General features: G+C 60.3%; 4 protein-coding genes across 4 annotated transcripts; 3 read left to right on the plus strand and 1 right to left on the minus strand.

Annotated features, from left to right (window-relative positions):
• Positions 1–1,290: 1,290 nt before the first annotated feature.
• On the plus strand, positions 1,291–2,956 carry SCHCODRAFT_058306 (glycoside hydrolase family 15 protein; the record flags this gene model as incomplete). Its single annotated transcript, XM_003029474.1, has 6 exons — positions 1,291–1,553; positions 1,604–1,768; positions 1,819–1,832; positions 1,882–2,026; positions 2,078–2,507; positions 2,561–2,956. The coding sequence occupies 6 exons, from the start codon at positions 1,291–1,293 to the stop codon at positions 2,954–2,956; spliced, it is 1,413 nt and encodes a 470-aa protein (XP_003029520.1).
• Positions 2,957–4,196: 1,240 nt separating this feature from the next.
• Positions 4,197–6,616, minus strand: SCHCODRAFT_02586704 (uncharacterized protein). The gene is made up of 2 exons (XM_050343957.1): positions 6,211–6,616; positions 4,197–6,154 (listed from the first exon to the last, which is right to left on the minus strand). The coding sequence occupies exons 1-2, from the start codon at positions 6,426–6,428 to the stop codon at positions 4,564–4,566; spliced, it is 1,809 nt and encodes a 602-aa protein (XP_050198980.1). The 5' UTR covers positions 6,429–6,616; the 3' UTR covers positions 4,197–4,563.
• Positions 6,617–6,717: 101 nt separating this feature from the next.
• On the plus strand, positions 6,718–8,668 carry SCHCODRAFT_02635653 (glycosyltransferase family 76 protein). The gene is made up of 3 exons (XM_050345876.1): positions 6,718–7,251; positions 7,298–7,446; positions 7,495–8,668. Exons 1-3 carry the CDS (start codon positions 6,759–6,761, stop codon positions 8,227–8,229), a joined length of 1,377 nt encoding a protein of 458 aa, XP_050198981.1. The 5' UTR covers positions 6,718–6,758; the 3' UTR covers positions 8,230–8,668.
• An 18-nt stretch (positions 8,669–8,686) lies between these two features.
• Positions 8,687–9,248, plus strand: SCHCODRAFT_02635658 (uncharacterized protein; the record flags this gene model as incomplete). Its single annotated transcript, XM_050345877.1, has 3 exons — positions 8,687–8,884; positions 8,921–8,940; positions 8,992–9,248. Coding segments are annotated over 3 exons (290 nt in total), but the record flags the coding sequence as incomplete, so codon positions are not given.
• Positions 9,249–9,733: the final 485 nt, after the last annotated feature.

Here is a 9,733-nt window from a genome sequence, read left to right on the forward strand (position 1 = left end):
TCTTGTTGCTACCGTCATGGGTGTCCATGTGCCCAATCCTCCTTCGGTCACGTATTTGACCCTCTTCTTCTCCTTCTCGCGGCCCTCATGACCTCGAGCGCTGGCTGCGCAGCTTTCAGTCCAAAGGGCGAATCGGACAGCAGCAATTCGTCTACTTCGTATTGCAAGTCTGACCAGTGGCTGCTCAGTGCTCATCCGCTACACGATCTCATGGCTCTGTGCTATGCCCCAAACTCATCTGTCAAGCGTAGTTCTCGAAGGACCACCGGTAAACTCTACGCGTCTGCGCCTATGGATTCGACCCGGCAATTCCTGCGAGATCTCTACCTCGAGCAAACACCCTTCAAGTTGTTCTGTAGTTTCTGTGATCTCGGAACAGCATTCCTGGTCATCCTGTCCCTCGGCTCCGATGACTGCGGTCTCTCCATCTCGTCATGTGCGCTAGACTCAACTCGACTGCATAAGCACTTGAATTGGGGGAGAGGGCTCTGACGTACAGGCACGTTGCCTAATCCAGTACACCCTGTTGAATCCCACACATGTTCTCGACGAGTGGTAAGTCCGTTGCAAAAACCTGAATCATGCTTCTGAGACCGGGAATCGCAGAGGGATCTTCACTTAGGGTGCACGAAATAGGAAAACCGTCTACATCGATGCTTCGGAGCGCGACTCGACGGTGATTGCGCGCGTGCATCCTTGTGTAGGTCGGAAAAACCTGCAGTATGTTGGTGGGGCCTCCGCTGACCAGAAAGCAGCTCTCAGCACCCTCAATCGCGCTTGTTATGCGTAAGTCTACTATTGCCGCAGCCTTCAACCCTCACTATTGGCTCGAAGTAGGCACATGCTTTCAGCGCCTCTATTCGACCTTGCTATGATGCGTGCGAAAGCAGGCGCCGACGTCCATTCAATCTGCGAGGTACCAACCGGCGACCGTGCTTGTTATATCGAAGCCTCTTTCCTCTGTGTTGACCTAGTTACTGGCATCAACGCCTCTTTTGAGCCTCTTCGCTGCCTTCTTTTCCCATGCGACGGGTCATACTGGCCCTAAGGCCGTCTCGCAGAAGTGCTCTCCATTCAATACCTGCGCCATAGCGCCGCGTGCTCGCCTCCCTCAGCTGCTTTCCTGCACGGTTCTCGGCCGACTTTGCCAGCCGGGCCCTCATGCCAAGTATACGGGCGCCATGAGAGCGAGGACGCAAAGGTCATTGTCTGCGCCTATAAAAGCGCGCTCGCACTCCGAGGTCTGCAGCGTCGGCTTTCCTCCCTTTGCCTACCGTCCTCTTCAGCGTCATGGCTTTCACCATCACCGCTTCCCTCGTCGCCATCGGCCTCGCTGCCTTCGCTAAGGCGCAGTCCAGCACTGTTGAGGCGTACATCTCTTCGGAGTCGCCCATCGCGCAGGCTGGCATTTTGGCGGCCATTGGCCCCGACGGCGAGAACTCTGGCGGTGCTGCTGCTGGCGTCATTGTCGCCTCTCCCTCCGATTCGGACCCCGACTACCTGTACACCTGGACGCGCGACGCCGCGTTGGTCTCGCGGGTCCTCGTTGACCAGTAAGTTGTCTGCGGTCGGACGCCGGTTGTCCTGCTAATTCTTGTGCCAGGTTCACTCAGGGCGGCGACTCGAGCTTGCAGAGCGTCATCGAGTCGTATGTGTCTGCTCAGGACACCCTCCAGCACCTCGACAACCCCTCCGGTGGCTACGACTCTGGAGGGCTCGGCGAGCCCAAGTTCAACATTGACCTGACGGCCTTCACGGACGCTTGGGGGTAAGCAATCCTCTTCGCTTGTGTACCACCTGCTGACCGTCATTTACCAGGCGCCCTCAGACTGGTGCGCATTCGTACTCATGCGCTCTTGTGGCTACGCTTACTGTTCCCAGATGGTCCCGCGCTCCGCGCTCTTACGCTCATCACGTACGGTAACTCTCTACAGAGCGGTGACAACTCGTCCTATGTTACGGACACCCTCTGGCCGATCATCAAGGCCGACCTGGACTACGTCGTCCAGTACTGGAACCAGCAGACGTGAGTCGAATAACGGCCCTGTCGTTCATTGTTCGCTGATGTGGCCGTCAGCTTCGATCTGTGGGAGGAGGTCCAGTCCTCGGGCTCGTTCTTCACGACCGTCGTCCAGCACGCCGCGCTCCGCCAGGGCGTCAGCTTCGCGAGCGCTGTTGGGGACGATGGCCCGTCCTACAGCTCCGCGGCCGATAGCGTCCTATGCACCGCGCAGTCGTTCTGGAACGAGGACGGCGGCTACTTTAATGCGAACCAGGGCGGCGGCCGCTCCGGCATCGATAACAACGCCGTGCTCGCGAGCATCCACACCTTCGACGTCGAGGCGGGCTGCGATTCGAACACCTTCCAGCCGTGCTCTGACCGCGCGCTGTCCAACCTGAAGGTGTACGTCGACTCGTTTCGCGGTCTCTACAGCATCAACCCGACCGGCGACACGGACGCTATCCTCACTGGCCGCTACAAGGAGGACTCGTACCAGGGCGGCAACGTATGTTCTCATTTTCCCGCATCTTTTACTTCGACGCTGACCTCTCTCACCAGCCCTGGTACCTCAACACCTTCGCCGTCGCCGAGCAGCTCTATGACGCGCTCACGACCTGGGACCAGGTCGGCTCGATCGACGTCACGTCCACCTCGCTCGCCTTCTTCCAGCAGTTCTCCGACTCCATCGCCGAGGGCTCGTACGACTCGAGCTCGGACGAGTACAGCACGCTCACGTCGGCGATCCACGACTGGGCGGACGGCTTCATCGAGATCATCGCGAACTACACGCCGAGCGACGGCTCGCTCGCGGAGCAGATCAAGAAGGACAGCGGCGAGCCGGCGAGCGCGCTGGACCTGACTTGGAGCTATGCGTCGGCAGTCACGGCGTTCAACGCGCGCGATGGGTTCGTGCCTGCCAGCTGGGGCGCCGCCAATGTGACTGCCAGCTGTTAAACGCGCGCGTGTAGGCCGGGCGGCTACACGAGGCCCGGAGAGTATCATAGCAAAAGATGTCGTACAGCGAGCATGGGATCTCTCTTAGACACCACCTCGCTCTTCGGCTCTATACCCAAAGTGACCTAATGATCTGCTATTCTGTTGTACCTTCTCTGAACCAATGGATGACTTCCCGTAAGCCGCAAATTTCGGAGAAATAGCCGCAAAGCATTTGTTGCAGAGTAGATGATTTGCGGAGAGGTCGCGACCCCTCCGCAAAGCGGAGAAACTGCTCTAAGACCCCTTCCAGACCGTCACTCAGTCCACAACTGAGCACCCGGAACTTGGAAATTGAAGTTTCTCTGCAGGGGTCAAAGGCAGTGCAATATTTGCAGCTAATTCACCGAAACATACGGCTTACGGGAAGTCACCCAATGTATACACTCATTTGACCGCCCTTTTGCTTGCCTTGTGAGCGTACGCCTGTCGTTCGCGCCTGATTGAGCATGCAAGTACGGATTTGGAGATCGGCGATCGATCTCAACAAAGCGTTCCAAACGGGGAAAGTCGATATTTGACGTCACTGTGACTTCCCATGCAGTGTGATCTTTCACTCTCTTTCACATTCGCTCAGCGTTACAAGAGCCGGTAGCCCAAATACGCTGAGCCCACAAGTGCTCACCGCTGAGCTGATGGATAATCGCATTGCCGGTCAGCCGTGAGAACTGAGGCAGGCCGTATCTTGAAACGTGATGATATCGGATGAATGGCACGGTTGGGACAGCAACAGCTTTCGCCACATCTTTCCTCATACCACTGAGCTGCAATGTCGACCCTGGTGGGGGTCAGTCGTACTAGGGACGCCATACCATCCTTGATAACAGTGCTTTTGGCTCTCTCACTGTTGCCCTTGGTGCATGCAAACCAGGACTGCGGTCAATCGTAGGTGGCTCCCGTCGTAATTGCTTTGAGCGATACTGAAGCTCTCCTGTGGAAGGTTCTGCCCCCCGGACAATTCCACAAAGACTATCTGGATTATCTTCGGTGTTGTCGGTAGGCTCCACAGTGCTCATCCCCATAGAGGACTGCAACTGATGTTGGGCCCGCGGCTACTCTCAAGCCGTCCTCGTTGTTTTTGTAGCCATAGCTCTACGCGCGCGGAGCGTTAGCCAGGGCCGAGAAAGACTTGAGCGTGCTCGCAGGGATTACGCAGAGGCAGCTGCGCGGGCTGAGACTGAGCGTGCGGCGAACGATATTAGTCCACTGCCATTGCCGCCACCGGCGCACGAGCTGCAACCACCTGCGCATGAACTGCAACCACCTGCTTATTCGACTCGGCCACCGAGTATCGTCGAGCTCATGGGTTCGCCAGCGCGTGACGCGTACCAACCGGTCCCAACGCTTCCACCAGGAGCGTATCAGCCCCCTCACTAGCCTATAGAGTACTGCTAGGCAGACCTTGTAGTGGAGAACGAAAGGTCAGAGTTCGAGAGCGTGCATGTAGGATCATTTATACAGGAGGTAGTATATATACACAGTTCATCGCTTCACCCCGGCCTAGTAGTAATTACAGCCTCTTGCGTGGGTCTGTTGTAACCCTCCCCCGATGGGTATCATCAACCCCCTCAGCCACCACCCATACCGCCCAGCCCACCGCCCATCGACGGCGCCGCGCGATGGATGGCGTTTCGCAGGCGTTGGCGCAGTGGACTTTCGGTCGCGGCGTTGGGGCGCGCGGAGGTTTCGGAGAGGGGGCTGGCGCGTGAGAGCTTGTGGTCTTTGTCGGGGTCGACCTTTTCCTTCTCCTTCGGTTCGTGCGAGCTCGAGTCGGCGGCTGCCTTGCCATCGGCCGCTGTCTTCGCCTCGAAACTTGAGTACAGTGAGTTGTCTGCCAATCGGCTGCGTTCTGGCGAGGGCTCGAGCGAGGTGGAGGAGATGGTCGAGTGTGGCGAGAGACTTCGCTCGCCTGAGCGGAAGCGTCGTTCCCCAGACAGGTGTGGCGTCTCGACAGAACCGATTGGCGCGCTGTTCGTCGAGGCGACAGTGGGCAGACCCTTCGCCGCCATCCCAGGCGAAAGTGAAGGCGACTTCGACCGCGCGTGCGGGGATTTGGCGCGGGGCGTCGGCGTCGTCTCCTCCGGCCCCGACTCGTGCGCGACGCCCAAAGGGCCAGGTTCGGCGGGTTCAACAATCTCGTGCACGATCGCAACGCGCTGCCAGCGGCGGAAGCGCGTGTACTTGCGCAATCCGCCCTTCGCGCTCTGCGACTCCCACTTGTTGTCCCCGTATATCCACCCATCCGGGTCCGTCGGCAGCTCGTCCTCGGCGAGGTGATCGTGCTCGGAGTCGACGGTCGCCGCGTCACCAGCGTCTGTGGGATTGGCGGCGACAGTGGGCGAGTTCAGCTGCTGCAGCGTCGCGGACTCCTTCATCATGCCCGCCGCGCGCATCAGGAGCCCCGAGTTCTCGCCCTCGGGCACGGGGAGCGGGCGGCGGACGTGCCGCGCGGGCCCGCCCTCGGCGCGGACGACGACGGTCCACTCGGGGTCGTCCCAGGACCAGATGGCGGTGCGCCGCACGCGGCCGCCCTTGCCGTCGGGAAGGTATACGACGCTGGGTGGGGGGAGGGGGAAGACGGAAGGGGGATTGGCGGGCTGGAAGCCGGTGGCGGCGGGGGAGGACCAGGAGGGGCGCTCGTTGGGGAGGAGGGCGGCGGTCCAGTCCAGGCCCATCCACCAGCGCTGGTTCTCGAGGACGGTGAAGAGGATGCGGCGGGAGTCGGTGGGTTCGGGCATGTTTTCGGACAGTTGGGACGCGGCGAGGCGGAGGGGTGGGAGTCGCTGGCCGGAGAGGCGCGCCCATGCCGTGTAGCATGCCCAGCGCACCCATGCGCTTTTCCAGAGTTGCCGACCAAGAGTAGCAGCCCATGGTGCACGAGCGCAGAGCGTGAGAGAGCCAACAGTACCAAGGAGTATACGGAGCGGGATGAAGTAGGTGATCCACAGATATGGAAGGTAGCTGATGGCACATACGCGCACAACGACATTGGGTGTTATTCGGATGGGTGGTGGGGAGGGGAGGAGGGCGTGAATGGTGGTGAGGTCGGCAATCACAGCTTGTAGCGTCTGCTCATTGATCGGCGGGGAGTTGGGAAGCGGCCGTCCTGTCCATCTGGCGAGAAGCAGTGCGAGCACGAGCGCTATGGGAAGCAAGTATCTGTTGATTCTCAGTTTAGCTTTGCGGGGGAAGTAACACATGCAAGTCGCGCGCACCGTAGAGTCGCGTCGGCGAACAGGCATAGAGCCCACCATGCTGCTACCGCGAGCCAGCTATCATACCAGGAAGTGCGCCAGCTGGTGATTTCGACGGCACCTCGGATGCGTGCGATGATGGGGGAGAGGCCGACAAGGACGGATGTGAGGGGCCAGGGGACGCTGCTGAGGAAGTCGAGGAGGGCCGGGGCATTGGGGTTGTAGAAGTCGTTCGACATCGGGGAACGCGCATGAGCGTCGAGACGAAGCGGCGGATGGGGCGCGGACGCGGCGCGGCTTGGCGGGCCGAGCGCGGCCAGGTCAGCCTTACGTCACGCGACAATCACACCCAACTGAGAGTTGAACTTCGTATATTCATCCCAGAGGTCGATCTAGCAGTGTTTGTGGGAGAAGAACTCGCCTCAGGCAGCGCAGACATGAGAGATAACATGAGGAGAAACCAGCGCGGGAATTGCCGCCTCGGTGACGCCGTCGACGCGTTTATCACAAGCTGATGGGCACGCTTCTGGCCTTCGCGTCGACCAGCACCAAGTCCCGCTTCTCCAGCCATGGATCAGAAAATTGAGCAGCAAAGATATCGCGACGACCGTGCCCGCTTGCGCACACTTTCATATGCTTCGCGCGCACTCCTTATCTTGTTCGCACTGCTTGCTTCCTACCTTCTCCCTCCCTTCGACGCCTCTGCGAAGGCAGACTCGTTCACTGCGCCCTGGTCGGACGCGCTCGTGCGTTGGGATGTCTTCCACTTTGCGCAGATTGCGAGGGGTGGCTATCAGTATGAGCATCAGTGGGCGTTCTTCCCGGGCTTGCCGTGGTTGCTGCGTGCCACCGCGTTCAAGGAGAGGGATTATCTGCTCGGTGGCGCGCTCCTCGTACTTCTCTGCGACACGACACTTGTCATGTATGACCTCTCGCTACTCGCTCTCGGCAATAGGGACGCTGCCCTCCTGAGCGCCATGTTGTCTCTGCTTCCGAGTAGTCCCGCGACGCTTCGTCTGGTCCCGTACGCTGAGCCGTTCTTCACATATCTGTCGTACAGAGGTGAGCATATTTCTCCCTTCGTCGATGACTCGCTAAACATCTTCAGGGATGCTGTTCTGCATGCGGACGCAATGGCTTTATGCTGCGATATCCTTCGCCCTCGCTGGTTCCTTCCGCTCGAATGGTGTAACCCTTGCTGGATTCCTCATCTGGGGGATGCTCATAGCTCCCCTGCTCGAGAGAAGGGCGCACACCGTAAGTAGGATTTGTCTGACTGATCGCTCGTTCGCTCACGTCTACTAGGTCCGCCCCTTCGTTGTTATTCGATGCATCATCTACGTCGCCCTCGTCTTCGCTCCCTTCGTCTACCACCAATACACTGGCTACCGGGCGTTCTGCACGGCACCTGGACCTCCGACTACCGACTTAACAGACCTCCCCTCCTGGTGCACCAACACCCTCCCGCTCATCTACTCCCACGTCCAAACCGCGTACTGGAACGTCGGCTTCCTCCGCTATTGGACGCTGCAGCAGCTGCCGAATTTCGTTATTGCAGCGCCGCCGTTGGCAGCGATCCTGTCTTTCGCCTTTTGGCACCTGCGACGCACGGTCCCGGGCTACGTTGCGGTTCTGAGGACATACGTCTCGCAGGGCAAGTCGACCTCGCCTGGGGCTCCTATCCCATCCTCCACTACCACCTCGCCCGCGATTACTTCACAGCTGCCGAGTGCCGCGCCCCTCCCCCCCTTCCTCTCCCCCGCGCTCACCCCGCACGTCCTGCACGCGACCTTCATGGCCCTCGTCCTCATCTTCGCCTCCCACGTGCAGATCGTCCTGCGCTTCGCGGCGGCGATGCCGGCGACGTACTGGGCGGGGGCGTGGTTGCTTGTTCGTGATGGGACGGACTCGGCTGCCGAGGGAGGGAGAGGCTCGCGCGCAGGGCGAGCGTGGAGCTGGGGAAGGGCCTGGGTGGCGTGGAGTGTGGTGTGGGGGGCGCTGAGCGTGCTGCTGTGGGTGGCGTTTCTGCCGCCGGCGTAGGTGTGCCTGGGGGCGGGGAGGGGATTGGGAAGAGCGAGGCGAGGAGAGAGGTGGAAGAGATGCGGAGAGGGCGACACGGCGCTCAAGGTCATATTCAGCACGACAGGCTCACACTCCTACATCAACTCGGGAGAAGTCATCGCAAAAGGTGTCGCCTAGTAATACAATATGGAACATGAAGGATTAGAAGGCGTGGTATCAAGGTGAGGAGTTTGGTATGTAGGGTTTGGTCAGTATGCTGAACATTCGTAGATGGGCCAGTAGATTTGGTAGGTATTTCGTAGGGTGTGCACTGGGTAAATATTTTCATTGTTCGTCGTGTTTACCCTTCACTGATCGTACGTCGCTATAGTACAAAGGCGGGCGCACATCCTCGGCAGAGGACGGGCCTCACGCCCGGGAATGAGGGATGCGTGAAAGATTGTCACTGGGAGCTTGGGGATCACACGCCTGTCACCGGAGGAGCCCGCTCAGAAGGCCACTTCCTCGGCTTGGCGCGGAGTCCTCCGGGTCTGGGGAGGCGTACTGCAGCAGCCCGGAGAGCATGCCCGGCCCCCGAGGGGCGGAATTGGCGGAACGATCGAAGAGACTGCCAAGGAGGCCACCGTCCCCACTGTCCCCATCGTCTTTCGAACCACCATCATCGCTGTTCTTCCCGCCGTCACCATTGCTTTTCGAGTCGCTGTCGTTGTTGCTCGACCCGCCACCGCTCTGCAAGAACGTCAGTTTTGCGACCTCAAGACACGTTGGGTCAAGGCTTACCGTCGCATGCGCCGCGCTGGCAGTCGCCGCCGGACTCGCAGAGCCATCGTCTCCGCCGAAGATCCCACCGACCGCACTCGTCGCCTCGCCCCATGCCGACCCCGCCGCGCTCGTCGCCTCGTCGCCAATGGAGCCAGCCGCGCTGGTTATGTGCGACACCGCCGAGCCCGCGTCGCTCGTTATGTGCGAGACGACTGAGCCCGCCCCCCTGGTGACCTCGCTGATCACGGAGTCCGCGGCCGACGTCGCGCCGCTGACGAGGGAGCCGGCGGCGCTGGTTGCGTTGTTCGCGGCTTCCTTCGCCTTCTCCTCGAATTCGTCGAGGCCAAGGGAGAGGTGGTACTCGGTGGGCACGTGGTCGACGTCGACGTGCAGCCAGGGGACTGGAGGAAGGTCAGTCAATCGTCAAGAATAACACCAAAGGAGGAGGACGCACTCTGGTAGCCCCCGCTGTCGACGCGCGCGGTGATGGCACTCTTGATGTCGAGGTAGCCGAGCGGGATGATGCCCAGGCTTCCCAGTGCACCCTTCGTCAACAGGACGTGCCCGAAGCGCCCCGAGTTGCCCGTCTGCCCCGGCGAGACGACGAACGAGTCGTATGGCTCCGTGAACTTCGCGTACTGGTCGCCCTTAACGTACGCGTCCGCCTGCGCGACCTCGATGACGAGGTCGGCGTCCATGGGGTTGTAGACGTCGAAGTCGATCTCGACCTCGCTGGTGAAGATCGTGCCGAGGGAGATGT

This window comes from Schizophyllum commune (assembly GCF_000143185.2).
Source record: "Schizophyllum commune H4-8 unplaced genomic scaffold SCHCOscaffold_9, whole genome shotgun sequence".
NCBI classification, from domain to species: domain Eukaryota; kingdom Fungi; phylum Basidiomycota; class Agaricomycetes; order Agaricales; family Schizophyllaceae; genus Schizophyllum; species Schizophyllum commune.